Source organism: Petromyzon marinus (assembly GCF_048934315.1).
Source record: "Petromyzon marinus isolate PM22_M1 ecotype Great Lakes invasive population chromosome 84 unlocalized genomic scaffold, UKy_Petmar_22M1.pri1.0 chr84_unloc.3, whole genome shotgun sequence".
Taxonomy (NCBI): Eukaryota; Metazoa; Chordata; class Hyperoartia; order Petromyzontiformes; family Petromyzontidae; genus Petromyzon; species Petromyzon marinus.
The window spans coordinates 610,560-636,304 of NW_027422640.1; the positions used below are offsets into that span (position 1 = coordinate 610,560).

The window sequence follows — 25,745 nt, forward strand, 5'->3', positions numbered from 1 at the left end:
CAAGTTGTTGTTATCAAACATCAGTTGTTGTTATCAAACACAAATTTGTTGTTGTCAAACACAAGTTGTTTACGAACAAAAATGAGCAGAGTATAATTGTATATTGTGTTAATTGAATGGCAGTGAATGTTGCACTAAAGTATGTCATAAAACACATTCCTGCGGAGGGAGCTGGTAGGAACGTTGGGTTGCTCAGTCAATGGCCAGGGTCAACGGCAGCATGGTGTATTTCGCAAATATGCCCGACTGTGAGGGCGGGCACAAGCCGGCGTAAGTAGGTTAAACGTTGAGTTTCATAAGGGCACCACTGGGTGACCAGCCCCTCCCTGCTCAACCCCACCCTCCCTCCCTACCCGCCCAGCCCCACCCTCCTTCCCTCCCCTCCCCGCCCAGCCCCACCCTCCCTCCCTCCCGTCCCAGCCCAGCCCCACCCTCCCTCCCCGCCCATCCCCACCCTCCCTCCTCCCTGCGCAGCCCCACCCTCGCTCCCTCCCCGCCCAACCCCACCCTCCCTCCCTACCCGCCCAGCCCCACCCTCCCTCCCTCCCCGCCCAACCCCACCCTCCCTCCCTGCGCAGCCCCACCCTCCCTCCCTCCCCGCCCATCCCCACCCTCCCTCCCTCCCCGCCCAGCCCCACCCTCCCTCCCTCCCCGCCCAACCCCACCCTCCCTCCCTACCCGCCCAGCCCCACCCTCCCTCCCTCCCCGCCTAGCCCCACCCTCCCTCCCTCCCCACCCAGCCCCACCCTCTTTTTTTAACGATCAGAAGAAACAGAAAGATGCTCGGTCTTTCGATACTTTGCTTCGTTCATCATGTCGTCTTTTTTTGTCTTTTTGTTTGCTTATGCGCCCCCTTTTTTAAATAAAAGATATAACACGGTTTTCCCATGCACCATAAATCCCATTGTGTGCCACTGTGTTCATAAACACCAGCAAACAAAAATCACCCTTAAAAATCCATCACCAGATCCCCTGCTTTCGCCACATTACACAAAGCACCCTCGGTAGCCCAACGCATCGAAAAAGATGCGACACCCCTCGTCAACTGAGCGTACCGAAATTCCAGCCAAATTCTGGCAGAAACCAAGGCCTTGAAGATGCGGCAGTGGCTGGGGAAGCCGCTCCCGACAATTGCGCATTTTATGGCCCTATAGATGGCCAGTTTGGTGTTGTTCATGATAAAGTTAATCAACCCCTCTATATCCTTGGTACCCTCGTTCCCCCTATATCCAAAAATAAGAATTGTGGGGGAGAAATGAAGATTTAATTTCAGTATAATATTGTGTACCAGCTTATAGAGTGAGTCTAGGCTTTTGCAGCGTACGTATTGATGTGCCATTTATTCGAGCTCACCACAGAATCTGCATTCAGGATTTGTGTCTGTGAAAAGTGCCAGGAATGTGTTCGTGGTCACAGTCCCATGGGCAATGCTCCAGCTAAGATCACCGTGGCGCTTGTATGATGGATTTGAGTAAAACAGCTCCCAATGAGGCCTCACGCGATCACTGCAGGGCATCGTGTCCCTCCAAGCGTAGCCCTTACGTGACATTATTATTTGTTGGAGGAAATCGACCATTTGGGCGTACAGCTTTTTCCGGTCTACACCTGAGAAGCACCCCTCCTGGTCATTCCCCGAGGTGTGCCCCCCGTGCTGCTGTGAGGAAAAGAGGTGAGTGTGCTCCCGTGCTGGGACGACATTCAGTTTTGGTGGCACTGGGCCACCGCCGGCTGACTCATCACCAACACTCACAGCAGGCGCACTCCCCACTGCTGTTGAGAAGGACCTTCGTATCCCATTCACAAGTTTTGCGGCGAGTCTCACTGAGTGCATTTTGGTCATTGCAATTATCTCAGCAAGGAGAAGCCACTGCCCCTCCGTGCCTGGTTTCACTAAATCGCCCACCCTCGTGAGACGTGCGTCCACCATGCGTTTTTCCATGGCAGGGCCCACAAGAGAGGGTAGTGCCATGTTGGGGTTCCATAACAGCGGCTCGTGAGCGAATTCTGATGGTGACTGGGGTGTATTTAGTCTGGCGGTGACAAGGAAACTCCAGGTATATAGGATACTCCTGTAGAAGTGGGGAATCTGTGCGAATGGAATACCTTTAATGTCCATAAAGAAGAGCTGCTTGCTGTACTGAAGGCCCTCGAGGTTATTCAGAAAAAAAGATGCTGTGGAACCCCACATGGGTGATGGGGCCGTGTAAAGAAACCTCTGTACGGCTTGTAGACGAAATGTAGAGAGCTGGCTCCATACACACACTAGACCGTGCCCGCCCTCCCGCAGTGGTAAGGCCAAGTTACCAGCAGCCACACGGTGCTTCCTCTGCGACCAGAAGAAGGCAGCTATCAGTCTCTGAAGTTTTGCTATGAGGTATGCGGGTGGAGTGAGGGAAAAGAAGTGGTGCCACAAGGTGGATGCAACCAACTGGTTCACCACCAGTGCTTTCCCTCTTAACGTGAGAGACTTGCGCAGGCGCCTCCAAGGCTCCAGTCGTTTCCTCACCTTCTCTTCCAAGAAATCCCAATTTTCCTGCAGTGGTTTTTCTCCAGGCCCCAGGAGCATGCCGAGATGGTGCAGATGCTCTTTGCTCCACGTTATTGTTTTGGCCAACTCTGGGAATTGGTCTTCGTCCCACCTCCCAACAAGCAGCCCACTGCACTTCTCACAGTTCATCCTAGAGGAGGACGCACGGGAGTAAACCTCTTGGCACTCGTGCAGCCGTTCGATGTCATCAAAACTTAGTAAAAAGAGGAGGATGTCATCGGCATATGCTGTGAGGGTCACTCTCATACTAGGCTCTTTTAGTCAATCCGGTGAGTCGGCGTCTGAGTAGATGCAGAAAAGGCTCCACGACGAGGGTGTAGAGCTGTCCTGACTAGTCCAGCCTTGCCTGATACCTCTTCTGAAATTTATAGGAGCAATTAGTCCGCCATTAACTTTAACCAGACACTGGGCCATGTTGTACAGCAGATTAATCAATCCTATGAAGCAGGTCCCAACACCAAACGCTTTCAGAGTGCCAAGAAGATACTGGTGATCAGCCCTTTCAAAGGCTCTCTTGATCAAAGGAGAGAAAGGCAAGTGGGAAGTTCAAATGCTCCGACAGACTGATCAAATCTCTGACCAGGAAAATCCCATCATGGATGGTCCTCCCTGGAACAGTGTATGCCTGATCATCGGCAATAATCTTAGCCAACACCCTCTTAAGCCTTGCAGATGCAGCTTTCGCGAGAATCTTATAGTCTGTGCTCAGCACTTAGACTGGACACCAATTTTTAAGGTATCTGAGGTTGCCCTTTTTCGGAATCAGTGTGAGCACGGCTCTCCTCCAGGACTGAGGCATCATGTTGGTCTCCACTGCTTCATCCAGCACGACTTTGTAGTCTTCACGAATGGAGTGCCAAAAATGATGATAAAACTCGCCCGTCTGCCCATCAATCCCTGGGGATTTGTTCCTGGCCAGGGCACTCACTGCCATGTCCAGGTCGCTTTGTTCGACCTCTTCTTCTTCACTCAAAGTAGGCAGGTCCTTCCAGATTTCATTCTGGGCCACTGTGGATATATGCTCTGGAGAGAAGAGATTCGCATAGTACTGTGCTATTGTTGTAGCTATCTGATTATTGTAGGAAACAAGGACCTCCTTGTCATCAAATAAATGCTCCATGGCTTTGCGTCTACCATTCTGCTTCCCTAATGAGAAAAAAAGTGTCGAGCTAGAGTCCATATCAAGGGTATCTTTAAAACGATAGCGTACAAATGCCCCTTTTGCCTTTTCTTTCTGCAACCCTTATAGACATTCTAGGGTCTCCACATATTCCTGCAGCAGGCCTGGATCGTCCCCAATCTTCCGCTTTTGCTCTAAAATATGGACCCTGTTCTCCAGCTCACAAATTTCTCGGTCAATATTTGTTGTTTCCCCAGGCGTACAACTGACACAGTTTTTGATGTGTACTTTCCTTATGTCCCACCATTGTGCTAAGCTATTAAACCGATCTTTCTTTCCCTGCCACTGCACCCAGAAGACCCAAAAAACACCAGTGAAGGTGGTGTCTTGCAAAAGGGCATTATTGAAACGCCAGTATGCCGATCCCCTTGGGACCCCTCGTATTTTCATTTTAAGTAGTATTAGGCGATGATCGGCCAGTGGTGCCGCCTGAATATTGGACGACACTGCACTATTTTCAAGGTCTTTTGAGATGTAAAACCGGTCAATCCTTGACTGTGACAGTGTTCTGTCAGCCCGGGTTCTTGTAAAGGTGAAACCTTGCTGCTTTGGATGTTGCGTCCGCCACACATCTACAAGACTGTACATGTGGACACATGCCGCAAGGTATTCAGGACACCGCTTTTGCAATGCTCGGTGCCAGTGCGGTCGAGGACATCGAGTGCACAGTTGAAATCTCCTCCCAAAATCAGACACTCGTCATTCGGGATGTTTTTGAGATGGTCCTGTAACTCATTGAAAAAAAAAAAGTTTTTCCGCATCATATGAGGTGGACAGAAATGTCATTAAGTTTGATCGTTACGTCGAGGGCTCTTCCCGGTACCACCTCAACCTGGTTAACTATGGTAGGTGTAAACCCCAGTGCAAATAACGTTACCACTCCTGAAGAATAATGAGTAAGGTGACTGAAAAACAAATCACCTTTCCATTCCGTTTCCCATTTATCCTCCTCGCTGGTTGTAAGATGCGTCTCCTGCACAAAGAACACCGAGGCTTTCGGGTGATCTCCGCGGTGAGGGACCCTCTCCCGAGTCACTTGTTGGGTGTGCTTCTTTAGCACCCTTGTCCACCGTTGCCTCACTGTTGGATTGGGCATTTGCTGTCTTTGGGCAGTGTTTATTAATATGCCCCTCTGCTTTGCATAGGTTGCATTTTAGCACATCCCTGCAGTAAAACAGCCTATGGGCCCTTCCTCCATGCATGACCACAAAGGAGCCCTCCTCAAGCTGCCCATAGGGCACCAGCATGTAGACCTGTCTTCTAAAAGACAAGACATGCCTCAAGGCAGGATTTTTGAGGCCCAAAGGCACACGCTGTAGGTTGGAAGTCAGCGTGCCCAACTTAGCCAGGTTATCTTGGATGTCTTTATCGGGAATGTAGGGCGGACGTTGGATACGATTACGCGTACCGATGGTGATGACAGTGGCTCCAAGGCGAGGTGCCAATTGTCAACCGTCAGCCCCTTCTCCATGGTGGCGTTTGCCACCTTTTTGGGCTCCATGAAGAAAACCACCCTTCCGCTCACCTTGGAGGCATACTTTATCGAGCCTCCAGGCACGATGGCGCCCAGCGCTTCCACGTAGACTTCGAGCGGGACATCGGTGGAAGCCGGGCAGCAGATCCCAGCCTCGCATGGAGGCTCCAGCTGCTGCTGCTGCGGGTGCTTTGCAGGCCCCAGAGACCGGCCTTGCGTAGGCGCGGTAGCTTTCGCGTATGTTGTTGCGGGTCGGGTGGACATATTCACTCGTGTGAGATGTCACACACAACCACTAAAGCAAACCTCTCTATTTTCTAAAGCCAAGAAAAAAATTAACAAAAAAACAACTATAAACGAAAAAGAATGTATATAAAGATGGTCAACCCTGTTTTATGACCACCTTCTCATAATTACTATTACTGCTGTCCACCCAAAGCTCCCCTGGAGAGGGTAAAATTACTTAAAGTCCATGGGTTTTTTTCAAGAGGAGAAGAAATAAAACGAAAATGTAGAAAAAAAGCACACCAATAAAAATAAAAATATGTAAACACGCTGGCAGCACAAACAAAGAGGGGTCTAAAGGGGATGTTAGCACTGCACTCACACCGGCTGGTGTGGTACAGTGTCAACACGTGGTGTGTATAACACGTGGAAGCACACGAGACAAAGGAACGGAAAAAAAACACGAAAAACCACCAAATTCTAAAAATTGCTTGAGGAACAAAGGAACTCAAAATCGAAATAACAACAAAGAAAAGCGTGATTATGAAATCAACTATCAAATCGAATAATGCGGAGAGAAAAGACACCTGTACACTGCAGAGAGCGCAGGCGCGCCCTAAACAGTGAAAAACAACAGAGAAGAACAAAGAAAGAAGGACAAAGGAAGTCTAAACAAACAAATAATCTGATCACAAATTGTGTATGAAGCAAGACACTTACTGTTGGTGAAAATACATCCGATAAAACGGTGAGAAAAATAAAGTTTTAGAGGTAAGGCCAGGAGCTTCGGGTGAAATACCCCCCCCCCGCCCGCCCAGCCCCACCCCCCCGCCCGCCCAGCCCCACCCCCCCGCCCGCCCAGCCCCACCCCCCCGCCCGCCCAGCCCCACCCCCCCGCCCGCCCAGCCCCACCCCCCCGCCCGCCCAGCCCCACCCCCCCCCCGCCCAGCCCCACCCCCCCCCCGCCCAGCCCCACCCCCCCCCCGCCCCACCCCCCCCCCGCCCAGCCCCACCCCCCCCCCGCCCAGCCCCACCCACCCCCCCCCGCCCTCCCCTCCCCACTTAGCCCCTCTCCACCATCCCCTCCCCACCCTCCCTCCCCACCCAGCCCCCCACCCTCCCCTCTTCACCTAGCCTCACCCCTCCCATTTTTGGATGCACGACGGACGGACACAATAATCCCCTGTTGGCTGGTGTAACCAGAGGTTCCTACCAGTAACACTTCACTGCATTTCACCTTAGCACTGTATATAACTGACCTTAAATTTGTTCTAATTCACTGCTCTCTTCTGCTTTCAGTCGCTGGGGTTCAAATAAATTGGATTGCAGTACAATATCTGGAAAATCACCGAGAAATGTCTATTTAACCAAAATTTTGAAGCATAAATTAGACTTACCTTTTGTTTCAAGTGCTGAAGAAAAAATAAAGACCCCAAATCCACTTTGTGCTGCGTATAATTATTTATTAGATTCACTTTCAATAAAGAAACGTACAATTTAAAGTGAATTTACGAAAAATATATATTTCCGCTCGACCTTCTTAATGACGGGGGGTGCGGCATGTGGAGTTACGTCACGCGCGGGACACAACTCCCTCATTAACAATCATGAGCGGATGACGTCATTCCACATGGAGCTCCCCACCATCAATAATCATGAGCAGATGACGTCACTCATATGGACCCCGCCCGCACCCCCTCATTAATAATCATGAGCAGATGACGTCACTTCACATGGAGCTCGCCCCCCCGTCACTTTCTGTAAAGTAACGTCTGCGTAGAGTTATTTATTTGGTTAACTTTCAATAAAGAAATGTCAAATTTAAAGCGAATTTACATTAAAAAAAAATTCCGCTCGACCTGCGTGAGTGTAAAAATCCAACCGCTCATGATTATTTCATGGAGTGACATCACGCGCGTTACGCACATTTCTGGGCTATTATAGTAGTAATACTGTATTTTATATCCGCATGTGTGTGTATATATTTGTTTATGTGTACTTATATAAGTGTGTGTGCATCAGGAAATAACTCACTCTAACGTCTCCAAACTCCCTTCTCTCCCCAACATCCCGTCCGCTATAAGCTGGAGTCCGCTGTCTCCGATCTTGTTGTGACTCAGCCTAAACCCGGGTGGACGGGAGAAGGGACAGCGCTGACTCACTGAGCCCACGGGAACCGCGGAGTCAAACACGCGGTGAGTGAGGGACACTCACAATGGCGGTGCACGTGACCAGAGCACGCACGTTCATGAGCAAAGCTGCTCATTGTTTAATGCTTCTGTTAGACATTTTATATATAATAGGTGGCATTCACAATTATCAGTTTACTCACAATCATCCATTCAATTATACTGCACTGTACATTTTCATCGAGGAACACAGGGAAATGTTTACAATGAATGTGTCTGCAAACAATGTTGTGAAAATGAATATTGCTTTAGACTGTGTTAAATTAAACAAATGTGTTAAGGTTACAGTAAAACATTTTTAAAGTGGAATCGATTAAGCAAGAATTGTGTAAGCCAGCCTCCCTTAAATGTTTAAGTGTGATATAAGCATTTTATAGTAATTAAGTGTAGGAAATTTGAGATGTCTCTAGATTTTGCTTCCCTGCCCTCTGCTGTCCACAAAGTTTTCCTGTAGCACATAGCACCTAATAATACATGGGGGCCTCCCAATCAGGCTCTATCCAGTCTCACTTCGTATTCAGTTTGGTGCATTCTGCATGATTTGGGCATCGACAAAGATATTGCTCAGCCTTGCCATGTAGAGACAGCAAGATTTGCTGTTTTCACATTTAAATGTTTACTTCACAACATGTTGCACAAATAATTAGCACAGTTCGTGCACAGAGCACATGTGAGAAACGAACAGCAGAGCTTACTTGAGACTCTTCAAACCTGTGTTGGCCTTGAGGATGACACCGAGAGAGAAACCCGACTTGTCCGTCAGTGAGCACTGATACAGGCTGCAGGGAGATAAGAGGTGGTGTGAGTGGGTGCAAAGGGGATGGGTAGAGGCTCTAGGCAGATAGTGGGAGATGGTGAGGGGTGGTTGAGAGGTAGTGATGGTTGATGGGACACTGGTTGAGGGTCGTGTTTGTGGATACTGTGCACAAATGAACCTCATGTCAACTTTAATAGGAGCTTGCAAATAGCGACTGCTGTTTAGGTTTTTGGGTTTAATGTGATGTGTGTGAATGTCTACAATGTGTGCATTTGTGTTAGTCCATCTCTATGCATGTGTGTGTAGTTGTGCATCTTAGTGTATGTATGCACGTGGGAAGTAGTGGTGCAGTGGTTAGCAAACTGCGCCACAAACCTGGTTCGATTGCCGCTCATGGCTAACTTCATTGATGAATATCTAAAACGGCCGTGGACCTCACGTAGGTCGACTCAGCCTTACATGAGTACTTGGTGTGGTAAGTAAACATCAGTTGGCTCAGTGTGGTGCTGGCCTCCCAACCCCTCATGTGCCGTTCTGGCCTTCATTAGGTGTCCCTTAACAGTATATGACCAAAAGTCTGCTAAAGGCTCTCTGTAGAATCTCTGTGTATGTATATATAGATCAAATAATCATGATTTATCTTCGATATTGCATCTTCCTAAAAGCGATCACAGCTAAAAGCGTTAAATTTAACATCTCATCACCATGTAATTGAAAGGAAACCCCCAGTGACAACTGTCTGAGCACAAGGTAACTCAGAACCTGGTCTGCATATCGGCATTTCCACTACAATCCTTCCAATATCCTCTCAATTTCCTCAGAACATCCTCCCATTTCCGTATCAAATACAACTTAAACAATGAAAATACTGCACGTATATATTTTTGTCATGACGAATAACTACAGTTATAGTAAATATGCAGTGCGATCCTCTGTTCGCCAGAGCACCGGTCTGAAGTCTGCATCAGTGCGACGATTGTCAAACACAAGTTGCTGTTGTCAAAAGCTAGTTGTTGTCAATCTCAAGTTGTTGTTGTCAAACACAAGTTGTTGTCAAACGCTAGTTGTTGTCAAACGCAAGTTGTTGTTGTCAACCACAAGTTGTTGTTGTCAACCACAAGTTGTTGTTGTCAAACACAAGTTGTTGTTGTCAAACACAAGTTGTTGTTGTCAAACACAAGTTGTTGTTGTCAGATACAAGTTGTTGTTGTTGTCAAACGCTAGTTGTTGTCAAACTCAAGTTGTTGTCAAACACAAGTTGTTGTTGTCAAACACAAGTTGTTGTTGTCAAACGCTAGTTGTTGTCAAACTCAAGTTGTTGTTGTCAACCACAAGTTGTTGTCAACCACAAGTTGTAGTTGTCAAACACAAGTTGTTGTTGTCAAACACAAGTTGTTGTTGTCAGATACAAGTTGTTGTTGTTGTCAAACGCTAGTTGTTGTCAAACTCAAGTTGTTGTTGTCAAACACAAGTTGTTGTTGTCAACCACAAGTTGTTGTCAACCACAAGTTGTTGTTGTCAACCACAAGTTGTTGTCAACCACAAGTTGTTGTTGTCAAACACAAGTTGTTGTTGTTGTCAAACACAAGTTGTTGTAGTTGTCAAACACAAGTTGTTGTAGTTGTCAAACACAAGTTGTTGTTGTCAAACACAAGTTGTTGTTGTCAAACACAAGTTGTTGTTGTCAAACACAGGTTGTTGTTGTCAAACACAAGTTGTTGTCAAACACAAGTTGTTGTTGTCAAGCACAAGTTGTTGTTATTGTCAAACACAAGTTGTCAAACTCAAGTTGTTGTCAAACACAAGTTGATGTTGTCAAACACAAGTTGTTGTTGTCAATCACAAGTCGTTGTCAAACACAAGTTGTTGAACAAGATCCTAGTACGCACATCACCCCATGCAGAGTCTTTGATATTGGAGTGGTGAATGCGGTACAGTAAATAGTCACTTTTTACAGCTGGATAATTATTTTGTCTTTGCATATTTATTTAAGCGATTTTCACATCGCAAACGATTTGAAACACTAAATATATACAGAACACCTATAAACATAATCTTATTCAAGACTTTGCAAAAACAAGTTATATTAAATAATGATGCGATTATCTGGTGTTTTTGAAAATCCAGCACCCCCTTCCCTCCGAAGCCGCTGGACATAATCGATGATCTACTGTATTAACATAATATAGTTCGAAACAATATCATTGGTTAGAGTAGGGAATGTGAAAATTGTAATTGTATTATTTAATAGTGGTTAAAAGTGCTGTAATAAGTGTGGTTAATAACTTAATTGATGAGTGCATAAAAAATTAAGTTATAATCGACGTTTAAATACAACATTATTATGCTATACTGAGCATCTTTGTGTTTTGTGTCTGTATGTGTGTGTATATTTGCTTAGGTGTACTTATATATAAGTCTGTGTGCATCAGGACATTACTCACTCTAACGTCTCCAAACGTCCTTCTCTCCCCAACATCCCGTCCGCTAAAAGTCGGAGTCCGCTGTCTCTGATCTTGTTGTCACGCAGCCTAAACCCGGGTGGACGGGAGAAGAGACAGCGCTGACTCACTGAGTCCACGGGTACCGCGGAGTCAAACACGCGGTGAGTGAGGGACACTCACAATGGCGGTGCACGTGACCAGAGCACACACGTTCATGAGCAAAGCTGCTCATTGTCTAATGCTTCTGTGATAGACATTTTATATAATAGGTGGCATTCACAAATATCAGTTTACTCACAATCATCCATTCAATTATACTGCCCTGTACCTTTATAATCTGAAACGTGTTTGTGTTTAAAAAGGTGTTGTTTTGCCAGACCTCGTCAACACGCACGCAGTAACTCAAGTAAAAAAACTCATTAAATAAACTTAAGATGAAAACCAGCAATAGAAACATGGGAACATATATAGTTCTAAGCATAGACAACAAGCAATAACATAATGCTACAAAACGAAAATAATTACGTTATGGAATATATTTTTTTTCACCTTAATCCTCGTGAAGCTCGGGCTCGGTGAAGGTGGCGTTTTGTTTGAGGCGGGGCTTAAGCCTCGCTCCGCAGTAGACATCGTCGACCTCAACGTGCTGCACTAGTTGCACTTATGTAACTAATGCAAACATTTCCACACGTTGAGTTTTTTCACATTATTTATGGGAGCATTTCCGTAAATTCGGATTTCCGTAAACCTGGGACTGCCTGCACGTACACGCGTATATTAACTAATTTGTTCATGGCGCACTCAGATCACTGGACGAATTGCGCCTTACGAATGTGAATCCTTATATGAAGATGGCTTGCATTTATTTTAATGTGAAAAATACTGTAACATTAAAACAACTGCAGACTCAAACATGGGTGTGTATAAGTGTGTGTGAGTGTGTAGTAATGTGCAAGTATTCGTGTATATGGATATTAGTGCATATGGATATGTGAGTGTGTATATTCATATATGAGAGTGTGTATATTAGTGTACACGTAAGATCTAATAAATCTGAAAATCTAAATAGGATCGACCCTGGATGGTGCTTCTACCCATGACTGACATGCATAACAACAGGTGTTGTAGCCTGCGGAGCTGCATTATGGCAATGGAACAACATTCATCTCGATGTTCTACACCAACCCACACTGACTTGAGTGGTGATGTCTGGTCAAATAACCCCCAAGACCTGCATTGTGTGGGAGTGCCTTATCCAGCAGTGGAGTGACCAAAGGCTGTACTTGTACATGTGTAGGAGTGTGTGAGTTTATATGTACACTACGTGTACGTTTGTGTGTGTACATGTCTGTGTGTGTATATATATGAGTTTCTTTCATTGTGCATTTTTATGCGTTTATGGGAATGTTGGGAAAGTCGTTTGCACATTCCATTATTAACTAAGTGACCTAGGTTTAATATCTGGTAACAGCATCAGTGGTGAGTGATAAACAATCTGGTCCTGGAACTCCCCTTGGGTGACTAAACCTTAAATGAGTACATGATATGGTGTGTGAACATCAGCAATGGGGAAAGTAAGGCAGCCAAGGGCGTTGCTGGTCAGGGAAGTGCGATCAGCAATTGCCTCAAAAGTGTATGCAGGCTCCACGGGGAGATTGTCTTTGTGCTTTGGAGTGCAGTGTAATAGTGTGTGTACTTGTTCTCTGTCACTGGCTTCACTTTCCCCAATAGTTTGAGAACCAGGGGCTTGAATTGGCTACGTGGATCAAACCGTTAACCTCACTCTCCACTGCAGAGCCGCTATCAGGGCTCCATTTTCTCAGTGTGGTCTACGGTAACCTCACTTCTTGCACCTAGTGTGAGGGCTATCATCATCGCTAATTAAATGTTGCTGAAGATGATGGAAAGCGTTGCAGCAGCCATGCATATGCATAACTTTTCTTCCTTTTGTACTTTAATGTACAGTGAGTGCAGCATTCAATGTGGACCCACCTACTCACTATACAGTTACTCACCCACTCACACTAATTCACTAATTCACCAACCCACTCACACACTAATTTACTCATTCACCAACCCACTCACACACCACTGACCCACCTACTCACTCACATCATCAACCAACTCAACATACTCACTCATCGATCCACTCACCAAGTCACCCACCAACTCAAGCAGGCACGCATTCACTCACCAAATATTATCCCTCAATGGCTGGGTAGGCGTGAGTATCGGGGGAGAAGAGTGAAGGGATGGGAAAGGGAGGGTTGGGTTATGGGAAAAGTGAAGGCAGGAGCAGATTGGGGGTTAAGGGGAGGGGAGAGCGTGGAGTGCGGGGAGAGGAGTGAAGTGAGAAGTGAGGAGTGAGGACAATGACAGCAGTGGCGAGGGGAAATATTTTGTCAAAAGTTGTGTTCATGCGTCGGCTATGCATGTCCGAGTGTTTACGCAAGTGTAGGGGTGCTATGGGGAATAAACACATGGCACGGGAAGGTGTGGTTCACCCACACCTTGGTGGCTACAACAACGTCCGCTAAGGCTCCAGTGGGTATAAAGTGCGGGGAGCCAGGGAGCTCGGGGCAGAGTGTGGGGCCCGAGGCTGAAGCAACCAGTGAAGAAAGAAGGCCAGCTAGGTGAGACCCTGGAACTCCTATGACCGCTGCCCTTTTCAGGGCCGGCACAGCAAGCCAGTGGTGCGGCCCCAGAGCCCCAGAGTCAGAGTCCTTCTAAGGGCCGGTCTGGTCGGCGGGGTGCCGAGATCTGTGCCTAACCAGGGCCAGATCTGATAGCCTCCCTTAGAGCCCTACCAGGAGGAACTGGGAGCCTAGAGCTTAGGCTAGAGAGCCTGGGGTGTGTTCCTGAGTTATACGGGTGGAGGGGCCGCTACCACTTCTAGTGTAACCCTTGTTAAGGTTTAAATAAATAGTGCTGCTTCTATTCTGCCGTCTCCGTGTCCTGGAACCCACTACAACTGGTGTCAGAAGTGGTCTTAAAATGGACACAAGGAGTACAAACCGATCACAGGAACCCCAGGAGGAGGACAGCTCGCCTGGGATTGCGCCAGAGGCCGCGGCCGACGATCCTGGGATGCCCCAGACACCCCAACAGCAGCCGCCGCTGGAGGAGTGGCCGCCGATGGAGGATGGGTTGCAGGCGGCTCACTCTCGACTGGCTGAGCTGCTGTATGCCGCGGCTTCCACGCTGGAGGAAATCAACCACACGGGGCTGCGGGCGCAAAGGCGGCAGAGAGACGAACGCCGTTCAACGGCCATTCCCGCCGAAACACAGCCACCAGATTTCGGATTTGCCGCCATGACAGTGTCCACCACGGCGATTGGAGGGTCGCAGCCCCCCGTGGACGCTGTGGGCCAATCAGCGGTGGTGACGTCATCACCAACGGACGCCCGCTGTCAGGACCAATCGGCGGGCGCTTCGTCATCACCTGCGCGACCGCCGATGGGTGTCCCCAGCCCCTCCAACACTGGCGGAGAGGCCGGAAATGGCGCGCGGCACCTCTCGGAGACGAAGCCATCGTTTCAACAACGCCTGCCGGTGTTGAAGGAGTTCGTTTCAGACGGCGGCGACTGGGGGGCCTTTCAACGCCGCTTTCTTGCTCATCAAGAGATGGCCGGCTGGACGGACAACGAGGCGTTGAGTGCGCTACCGGCCATGCTGGACGATGACGCCCTTGCTACGCTCATCACAGCTCCCAGATCAACGCGATCTATGCTACAGTCGGCGCTCCAGGTCCTCACCATAGTCTACGGGCCATCGTCGGACTGCCGCAAACTCTTCCACGAGCGGTGCAGGGGCCAGAAGGAGCCACCGCTGGCGTATCGCACGGCTCTCCTGGCCCTCGCAAAAGCGGCTTTCCCGCGGATGGACGGCGAAGGGGTGGACACGATGGTGACGGAGAAGCTCCTGGCGTTGGCCCAGGAGCTACAGATCGTCATCGTCGCAGAGGACGATGCGGACATGTGCTCCTTGCGGGCAGCAAGACACATCCACGCGCACCTGATAGCGCAGCGTCGATCACCTCTCGTCCCCAAGGGCGCAGCTATGGTGTGCGCTGGGACGCCGACCATCCCCCCCTCCGAGGAGGTCTTCGCGGCGGGTCGCCCGGTGGAGTGGAGATCCGGAGGGAGGCCGGCTCGGACAACACTGGATCGCCAGGAGCACCCCAAGGCGCTCATCACGTGCTACAACTGTGGCCGCAAGGGCCACGTGGCTGCGGAATGCCGGGCGCCTCGTCAACGACAGCCGGGACAGTCGGACGGCGCTCCAGCCTACAGGCCTCCGCATCGCAATCCGGCAAGTCGCGGCACCCCACATGCTCGGCCTGTGCACACACCTGTCCCCACCTCGCGCGTTTCGGTGTACGGGCCTCGGGGTACGCCCATTGGTTTGTTGGGTGGCGGCGGGGTCGAGAGGGTGCTCGGGCCGGGGCAGTGGACGGAATTGGCCCACCGCATTGTTGCTGCGTCGGCAGGCTCGTCCGTGGTAACGGGTCGCATTGACGGGGTCGAGGTGCGTATCCTCGTCGATACGGGAGCTTCGGCGACCATTGTGTCAGACTTGATTTATAATATTCTTCCCGTTCAAAGCCGCCCCTTGCTCCCAGTCACCGTTCCGTGTTACGCAGCGAACGGGGGTTCGCTGGGTATCATAGGCCAAATTCGAGCACAAATTTGCATTGGCGATATCAAACTCTCCGGGCCGATATTAGTCTCGTCCTCGCTGGCGGTTCCGTGCTTGTTGGGGACGGACTTTTTGGGCAAAATGCCGATTAAAATTCTAATTGATCAGGGTTGCATCGAGCTTCCCTCGGGCCGACGGGTAACATTCCTGCCTTCCCCTGTCACCTCAAGGGCAGCGTGCGCGTCGATACAAGCGTTCGTCACTCGGACGGCGCGTGTACCTCCCGGGGCACAAATGCTCGTGCCCCTTCGCTTGCGTCGGCCTTTCGTGCCCGGTGTTCTGGACCAGGGAATTCTGTTAGGGCCCTCGAGGGCTGGGGAAAACGGGCTGGATCTGGTGGCCGCTCAAACGCTCGTTAAGGGAAGCGATGATCCGTTTATCCTCGTCCTTAACGTTGGCGTACAGACGGCCGTCGTTCCTCAGAAAACTGTGCTCGCGCACGCGACGCCGGTCCCCATGGTAGACACGGTTATGGGTAATGTGGGGACCGATCCTCTGGCTCAACCGCATTCTGAGGGGGACGATAGTTGGATGGACGCACTATGTTCGGGCACGAGTGACTCCCAGCGTGCCGGCCTACGCACCCTTCTGACGGAATTTTCCGATGTCTTTAGTAAACACAAATATGACATTGGGTGCACGAAATTGTTGCGTCACCACATTGACACGGGTGACAATGCCCCGGTACGCCAGAATCCTTTTCGGTTAAGTCCGGCCGAAAAAGATCATGTCAAATTGGCAGTGGATGACATGCTGGCTGCAGACATTATAGCCCCTTCCACCAGTCCATGGGGAGCACCCATAGTGCTTGTCAAAAAGCACGATGGGTCCTTGCGATTCTGTGTGGATTTTCGCCGCCTTAATAAGATCTCCGTGGCCGACGCGTATCCACTTCCCCGGATGGACGAATCTCTGGATGCTCTGGCTGGCGCACGTTTTTTTTCTACGTTGGACTTGTTATCCGGATTCTGGCAACTCCCATTGGATGATGAGTCCAAGCCAAAGACTGCGTTTCGCACACCACACGGCCTATTCCAATTTAACCGGTTACCTATGGGATTACACTCCGCTCCGGCGACATTTCAGCGCCTTATGGAACTGGTTTGGCTGGCATACAGTGGAACGTCTGTTTGATCTATCTGGATGACGTCATCGTGTTCAGCAAGACATTTGACGAACACCTTTTGCGCTTGCGCGCCGTGTTCCTCAAAATGTGTGCTGCGAATTTGAAATTTAAGCCGCAAAAGTGCCACCTGCTACGGGAATCCGTACGCTATTTGAGGCACATCGTCAGCCGCTCGGGCATATCCACCGATCCCGCAAAGACGCAGTGTGTCAGCTCCTGGCCAACCCCCACCTCGGTGGCTGAGGTCAGGAGTTTCATTGGATTTGCGTCTTATTACCGGCGGTTCATCGCGGATTTCGCGACCATTGCTAAGCCCTTACACGCTCTGACGGCGAAGGGAGTGAAATTTCACTGGGGCCAGGAGGAGGAGGTCGCTTTTTGTTCCCTTCGCGACGCTCTCGTGCGGGCCCCTCCATTGAGCTACCCCGATTTTTCGGAACCCTTCCTGCTCGATACAGATGCCAGCAATACGGGCATTGGGGGTGTGCTCTCACAGGTGATCTGTGGTGTGGAACGCGCCGTGGCTTATGGCAGTAGGGTTTTGTCTCCGGCGGAACAGAGATACTGCGTCACGCGTCGGGAACTCTTGGCTATTGTATTTTTTATGCAACAGTATCGCCCATACCTGTACGGTCGGCATTTCACTGTCCGTACAGACCATGCGGCATTACAATATGCCTTGCGGGTGACGCAGCCTTCGGGGCAATTGTCCCGATGGTTCGAAATCCTTCAGGATTATGATTTCACGACCACATATCGGAAGGGTGCTCGGCACACTAATGCGGATGCGCTGTCTCGCCTGCCGCCCGCCTCAGATTGCGCTTGTCTCAGGGGATCGGGACGTTGTAAGCCGCCAGAGGATAGCCCCCCCTTAGATATCCCGGTTCTCGCTGCTGCCACTGAGGACCCCTTGCCTGAGGGTCCTATCGGGGAGGGAGGTGCGGACTCTTTGCTGGGGTTGTCCGTTGCGGAATGGGGGCGCCTCCAGATGGAGGACGCATCCCTCCTCGCGTTGCGTCGTCGCGCAGGGGGTTCCGTGCGGGGGTCGCGGGGATTGATTCATACGGGCTGCTCCAGGGGCTCCTAATGCATTGGGATCGGAGGGCATGCCGTCACAGGCTTGTGGTGCCATCCGCTTTGTGGGGTAAGGCCGTTTGGGCCGCACACGAGCGGCTTTTGCACCTGGGGACCCACAAGACCCTTGCCGTGCTCCAGCTGGATTTCTTCTGGCCGGGTATGGCAAGGGATGTGGATGACCTCCTGGGTGCATGCACTCAGTGCGCCCAACGAAAACCACCAGCGAAAGGCGCCTGCCCACCGCTACAATCTATCACCGTCTCTCGGGTTAACGAACTCGTCGCACTCGATATATTGGGGCCCTTCCCTGCGACCCCTAGGGGTAACAAGTACCTGCTGGTTGGCGTGGAATATTTCACCCGATGGCCTATGGCATGGCCTCTCGCTAACCAGTCAGCAGCAGCCGTTGCCGAGGCCTTTGTCCAGGGCTATGTCCTCGACAAGGGTGCTCCCGAACGGCTGCTGACTGACCAAGGGAACAACTTCTCTGGCGTCCTTCTGCACGAGGTGTGTGCGCTTCTTGGTACGAAAAAGATTCGCACTTCCCCCTATCACCCACAAACCGATGGCATGGTGGAGCGGCTGCATAGGACGCTCACATCTATGTTGTGTCACCAGGTGTGTGACTCCCAGACCGATTGGGACCTTCACATTCCGGGGGTTTTGGCCGTCTATAGAATGGCTCCTCACGCGGCAACCGGCTTCTCGCCGTTCTTTTTGATGTATGGTCGCGACGTTGACCCACCAATTGCGACTCAGCTCCGCGTCTCGGAAACCAGCAGAAAATCGAAATTGGCCGACCACGTTAAATTTAATATCCTGAGGTTGACCGAGGCGCGGGAGGCAGCGGCCCAAAACTCTTCCTCTCAGCAGAAGGCCAACGAGAGGTTGCGATCGCGCCAATCACGCACACATGCGTGGAAGCCAGGCGATCAAGCCTGGCTGCACTGCCCTCAGGTGCCGTTGGCGACCTCGGCGAAATTGTTGCGGCCTTGGAGGGGCCCTGTAGTTATTGTGAAGGTTATGCGGCCGCAGTGCTTTCGTATCCAGTGGGGGAAACGCTGCTGGTACGTACACCCCTCGCGTCTGAAGCCGTTTGTGGTGCCGCGCGTCCCTCCACCACATTACACGGGCCGAGCATGTGATGTGTCCGCTGACTCCCGGACGGCGTCTTCGTCACCTGCCCTTGATGCTTCGCTAACTGTTCCACCTTCAGGCGCCTCAAGAATGACGGCTTCCAGCACGCCTGCGCCACCCGGTGGGGACAGAGTTTGCCCTTCCGGGGTGACGGAAGACGGTGCACCTGCACAGCCGGTGCCCACTGCCGGGCCGACCGGACCCTCCCCCTACGATGGACCCGCAAAACGGACTCGCGCCAAAACGCGCCGCTTGTTGTAATAATGGTTCTTGTTACTCTTGTTGTTCACTGTTAAGTTTTCTTGCTGCGTTGATGGGGGGGGGGGGGGGGGGGGGGGGTACAATGTATATGTGTATATAGTGTAATTTTGTATAGGTGGGTTGGGTTATTTATTGGGGTGTTCGTTCTTATGAGGCACGCACGGGTGGGGGTTTGTTGTGTTTATTGTTCGAGTATTGTTGCAGCCGGGACGGCTGCGGGTTACACGGGAGGGGGTGATGTAGGGGTGCTATGGGGAATAAACACATGGCACGGGAAGGTGTGGTTCACCCACACCTTGGTGGCTACAACAACGTCCGCTAAGGCTCCAGTGGGTATAAAGTGCGGGGAGCCAGGGAGCTCGGGGCAGAGTGTGGGGCCCGAGGCTGAAGCAACCAGTGAAGAAAGAAGGCCAGCTAGGTGAGACCCTGGAACTCCTGTGACCGCTGCCCTTTTCAGGGCCGGCACAGCAAGCCAGTGGTGTGGCCCCAGAGCCCCAGAGTCAGAGTCCTTCTAAGGGCCGGTCTGGTCGGCGGGGTGCCGAGATCTGTGCCTAACCAGGGCCAGATCTGATAGCCTCCCTTAGAGCCCTACCAGGAGGAACTGGGAGCCTAAAGCTTAGGCTAGAAAGCCTGGGGTGTGTTCCTGAGTTATACGGGTGGAGGGGCCGCTACCCCTTCTAGTGTAACCCTTGTTAAGGTTTAAATAAAGTGCTGCTTCTATTCTGCCGTCTCCGTGTCCTGGAACCCACTACACAAGCATGGGGCTACATTGCACTCTGTGCGTGCACAGTTACTAAGTGAGGATTTTTATAGACAAAGATCTGCCGTATAGTCTTAACAGGCTGCTTGGGCAAGTGCTGTTATGGAGCACCTATGAAGGCCGGCATGGCATATGATGGGATTGGTGACCAAAATCACGCCCGGCCGCCGTTTTCTCCTGAGTCGCGATGTTTTACACTCTGCACCTGGTACTCATTTGAAGACGAGTTGATATCACACCCACACATACACATGCACGCACAATTTGTGAAGTAGTGAATGCGAGGTATGCCAGTCTTACCATAGCTCTTTACATCTGTGCAGTCCAGGCTGAAGCCTCTTCATTTCCTCGGTGCCAATGCCGCAGCCCGACAGGTTGAGTGTCTCCACAGGTTCTTCTCGATGCAGCAGAATCCAGGAGATGGCAGCACAGTCTGACAGGGACAGGCTTGTGCCTGACAGGTCTATCTTAGTCATGGACCTAGTGGCATCACTCAGGGACATGCGGTCATGCAGCTCGTGCACACAGTGCAGGAGACTGATGAGCCTGTGATTGTCATCCATATGAGTCTTCATGCTGCGATTGAGCCACTCGATTATTTCCTTTTGAGAATCAGTAGATGGAGGATCCAAGATACCCTCAAAGAACTTCCATGGAGTGCTTGATGCTAATCCACAAAAAAACCTCTGAAACACATCAAACCTCCCATCTTTGCTATCCTCAATAGCCTTGATGACGTCACTCACTGGCCATGTTGAATGTGACAGATGCACGGCTATCGCTGCAAAGAATTCCTGCATTGTCAAGTGTGAAAATGAATAACAACTCCCTTGTTGAATGCCCTCACATGTGAACACTTTGTTGATGAATGTACTTCCTAGTTCATAAGAACTAACAACAGACTCTTCTAGATCTTTTTGGCTGAACATCTGGATGTTTTGCTGAACCCCCTTCAGAGCCATATTGGCAAGAGATGATACAATTTCCTTGGCTCCGCGGCTGCCCCGTCCATGGTGTACTATGAGCCCAAACACGTATTGCGTGAAGAGGTCTGTCATTGATTTGAGGATAATCTCAAAATGATCAGACTTCTGTAAATATTCCTTCAGTGTAATGGCTGCTATATGGCAGAATGAAGGGTTCTGGCACAATGTATTCACTGTTTCATTTTCCTGCAGGAGCTTGAGTGCCCTTCCTGATAGACTCTTATCTTGGTAAATTTTGTTAAAGAATGCTATTTTATCTTTGTTGGAAAACCCAGTGATTTCAACAGCTCGATCAACATTCACTTCACTCAGCTGCTCCATGGCAATGGGTCTGGTCGTTATCAAGACCGAGGCCTTGGGCAAAAGATTTCCATTCACTAGGGCAGCAATGATGGCTTCTACTGTTGCCGTCTTTCGTGGATCAGTGCAAGCATTGGCATAGTGGAGGCACTTTCCAAACTCGTCCAACCCATCCATAACAAAAAGGGTTCTCTCTTGGTTTGCAAAAACCTCATCTGCTTTGTTTCCCAAACATGAGTGCAGCTTAGAAAACAGCTCTGCCAGTGACACCTCTACAACATTATTTATCTCCCTGAACGTGATGAGCACGATGTGTTCAAAGCGTTGTGCAAACACTCTCTCACCTGACAGAAGGCTGTGCACAATGAATTTGCTCAACATGGTTTTACCGCTGCCTGGAGTCCCCACTACAATAACTAGTCGGGGGTGTTTTTTTTTCCCAATGGAACCAATGGGATCAAAGAGCTTCTTGTAAGTAATCCCTTCTCTCTGTGCTCTCTTCATCAGCTCCTCGTGTTGCTTGCCTCTCGCTAGTAACTCGTGCTCCTTGGTTTCTTGATGGCGGTAGTAGAGAACCAGAATTGGCTTCACCATCCTCTCCAGCAAAAACACTGCAGGTTCTCCAGGTCGTGCGTTGTAGTCTCGTGTTAATGATGTCAGCTTCAGCAAGAATTCTCTGTAATCATCACCAGGTTTATCTAAATTAAACAAATAATTTAAGAAATAAATTAGTTTCATTTACACTAAAAAAAACATTCCTATAGCAGGCAAATATGTTTAAAATAAACTATGTAATAAAAAAGTGTAGCAAATTCGTTCGCCATGGATAATGCAGCAACATCATGTACATCACGAATTATTGTGGAAGTTTTCATGATGTGTATTCTACAAAGAAACATTTTTTTATAAACACTGTACCTTTGTAAAATATATTTTTTATCTTGAAAAAAATGCTCACACCACTTGTCTTGTTTGTTTTTCCTGTGAAAAAGATAGTACCTCCACATTTAGCATTACGATGTACATCAGCATCATCACAACCTAATTCTATCAATCTGTATGCAAAATTTACTGCTGCCTTGTCCTACAGTTATTGATTTTTGTTGTTTAGGATGTTGAATTAAACGTTTTATATTTCACTGGTATTGGGGCTGTGTTTCCTCTCCCATCTCAAGCTGGCCGACATCACCTAGCACGGGGCTACACTGTACTGTGGTGGAGTGCAGTACACCAGGCATGGTCTTCTGTAGCCAGAGAAGATTCTGCGCTTGCACCTCCACAATAACAGCCACATGAATCACAGAACTCATAGCATCCCACGTGATGCATTGTAGGTTCACTTGAACTTCAACTAACCTGGCTACTGCATCATCAGCAAGCACTGTGGCATCCTCTAGAATGGGGAGAGTGGAGATTTCCCTAATGACAGATTTGCTCGACATCTTTCATCACAGCTTTTCAAGGTAACATCTAACTCAATGGCTCATAACTTTGATGGTTTTATTTTAATCTCTCTGTAAGCTCTCCATAATAAAATACTTGGAGTCATTAGTTGGAGTGGACTTTTTACAAACGATGAGGGCTTAAATGTTGACATTTTATTTGGAGGAAGTTATAACCAATCCAAGTCAGGGTCTAAGAGGAAAGTAGGTTCTGTTATATGAGTCAATGGCAATATAAGGCTGGGTGTCATTAGAATAGCAGTGATAGTCGATAATAAAAACGTATTTTTTTCTCAAAACGAGGAGATTATACTGAGAAGAAAAGATGGCACAGGACTGTGCCATGTGGAACACCACAGAATTAGGGCTTCTGAACAGAAGACAGTGCTTGCATGGAAAAATATGAATCAATTCCAGGGATTGAAGCAGCACCAGGAGATAAGTTTATCAGACAACACCTGCATCGCCATGAAGATTCAAGAGGATGGAGTGGTGTGTGATGTCAAAAGCAGCCCAAAGGTCAAGAACTAGAAGCAGCATCCATAGTTTAACAGAAGTGGGCATTCACCCTGCATAGGGGAACAGTTTCAACGACATCGCCTTGGTGGAATCCATATTGTACCAAGTCATGGAGACCATGGCAGAAGATGGGTTTGCTGCCATTGCCAAAGATCTTGGGCTTGACACTTGATAGAAACCTTCATAGGTCATTACATTATTACAGCTTAAATTCAATGTCTGTGTCTGAAGAGGAGGTAGAAAATTACCATGTTTACGTTTTTTCCAAGGAAAGGGAGGTGTGGGATATGACGAATTAATGAATGTTGGGGTTCAGTGTGGATGTAAGTTTTTGATATTTACACACATGTTCATTATCCATCTATCCTTTCCTCCCAATTGCTAATAAATTGTAGTTTCCCTGCTATGGAATTTAATATAAATGTCCTCCTGAGAGGAATGTTGTCATGCAAGGTGGTGCAGTTTGATAATATTAAATAACAATCTCAGTTCAAAGCAATTCCTTCACCTAAACTTGCCAGAGACGTGCGTATGGCCATGTAAAGTTTAGCATCACTCACGAGAAGCTGCTCCAGCGATGGCTTTACCCGCAGTTCTGCTCAGATCGACACCCATCACGTTGAGCTGCTGCTCATGCTGTGATATCCACTGATCCAAGAGAGGGATCTCGGATCTCAGTGGCACCAGCACGGCTTCAATGAATCTCATGCACACTTCTTCTCCCTTGTCGAGCACCAGGTCAACCAGGTGCCGTGTTCGTGCAATGGGGTCATTCTCGCTTTTGAGGGACGCGTATTCACTGCGCAGGACTATCCCTGTTTGACAGGAATGGTCAAGCACTTCTGAAGACTTCGCCTGGAGGTATTCCTGCAGTTTCACTTTGTTGGTTCTAATGATCTCATATGCAGGATCTTTTGATGCCATCACGACAAATGCATCGAGTCACCTGAAGAAAATGAAAACAAACCACGTGTCACCTGTAAGCATAGTCGTGTAATATTAGCCAGGTATCGGAAAGAATAATAATCATTAAAATAAAATGTTGCTACTAAAATCTGAGAGGTCTCGGTTAGGTACAATTCTGACTTTAGGTATTTGATTGTGAATACATTGAGTTATGTAAATTGTAATGTAAGCTTAAAATTGTTATTTTAATATATGGAAATATATTAAATAGCATCGAAACACCTTAAGCATCTCAAAACACTCTTCAGTGCAAGCATATGAACATTCATTTGAACACAACACTACGTAAAAAAAGTAAAATGTAAACCTAATTCAAAACGCCACAGTTTTAGCAGATTAAGCAGCTGCGTGACACCACGCGCTCACTGCCTCGACCACCGTGCTGCCACGCAGATGGCGAATCGCGCTGTAATGTGCAATGATGGAGATAGCGTCACCTCTCGTTGATCTTGGGTGATCCCTATGTAGTGGGCACTCCTATGCTCTCAGTGTATGGGTAGAGGGTGCTCTGAGGTTGTCTAGCAGTGGTATGACGTCACATACACTTCACGGAAATTAGTGAACATGATCTTTGTAGAGGTACAGTGTGTTTGTGTGGGGAAGCCAAAACTTAAAGTACACACATGAGGCAGCGTCAGTGTTACTGTGATGTTCATTATCTTCTTATATATAAAAGTCTCCGCGGGCGCGCTTGCGAGGGATTTGGCTCTCGGACGGTGGGCTTGAGGTCCAAAAAAAATTGCCAGGCAGCATGCCCGAAGTCCCAGGGTGGGAATAGGCTATTCCGTTTTCGCATCCCTAAACTTAAAAGTAGTTTAATCAACAAATTTGTGACATTTTTATTTTAATTATTTACTTATTGCGTCACATCGACCTACCAACTGACGACAATTGCGTGGGGGGGGGCCTGCCAAGTGATGCGCGTACGGTCGAGCTCACGGGGGACATTTCATTTTACGCGTTTAACATGCAATAAATATACACTTCACTTCACGCTGCGGATTTTTCTTCACAGTCTCATGTCCTCTTCGCCCCCCCCCCCCCAAAAAAAAAAACACGTCCAGTTTCTACAACAGAGTCCGTAGATAATAATATAGTGCTTAAATACCATTATTATTGCACGGCCGGGGGGGTGGGTGTGGGGGTAGTGGCCCAGCCTGCCAACGTGCTACCTCCCCCGCCTCGGCAATGTAGGCCAGGACGGGGGCTCCGCACAGGCCTAGGCCTGACCAAGCTTATGGTAAGTACAAATTTCCTTGTTTCTTACTCTAACCACTAGGTTCATTGTTTGCTATTATTAAACAAATAAGTTGACAAATATTACAATAATAATGTTTGTGTGCACATAGGAGCTCTGGTTCATTGCTTACTATTATGAAACTTATAAGTTGCCACGTATTACAATAATTATGTTTGTGTGCAGATAAGAACTCGGGTTCATTGTTTACTATTATGAAACAAATACGTTGCCAGATATTACAATGATAATTGTGTGCACAAAACAAAATTTTAATTATTAGCTTGATAAATATTCCCTTTTTTAGCTGTGCTTTTATCACGCCGCGACGGTGTATTGCCAGTCTGTCATGTGCTCTGCTGCCTGCTGTTAATTAACGTCAGTGCACTGCCACTCTATTATCTACACTGCTAATATTC

At 48.8% G+C, this 25,745-nt stretch overlaps 1 protein-coding gene across 1 annotated transcript in view; it reads right to left on the minus strand.

Annotated features, from left to right (window-relative positions):
- The window catches only part of LOC116937620 (NACHT, LRR and PYD domains-containing protein 3-like), a 54,559-nt gene that overhangs the window by 12,948 nt on the left and 15,866 nt on the right, over positions 1-25,745 (minus strand). The window contains exons 2-7 of the mRNA XM_032944776.2: positions 23,684-24,069; positions 22,081-22,143; positions 20,177-21,860; positions 10,818-10,904; positions 8,312-8,395; positions 7,462-7,548 (exon numbers count right to left, since the gene is read on the minus strand). Coding sequence (XP_032800667.1) covers positions 7,462-7,548; positions 8,312-8,395; positions 10,818-10,904; positions 20,177-21,860; positions 22,081-22,143; positions 23,684-24,047 — 2,369 coding nt within the window. The 5' untranslated portion in view covers positions 24,048-24,069. The remainder of the gene's footprint in view (positions 1-7,461; positions 7,549-8,311; positions 8,396-10,817; positions 10,905-20,176; positions 21,861-22,080; positions 22,144-23,683; positions 24,070-25,745) is intronic.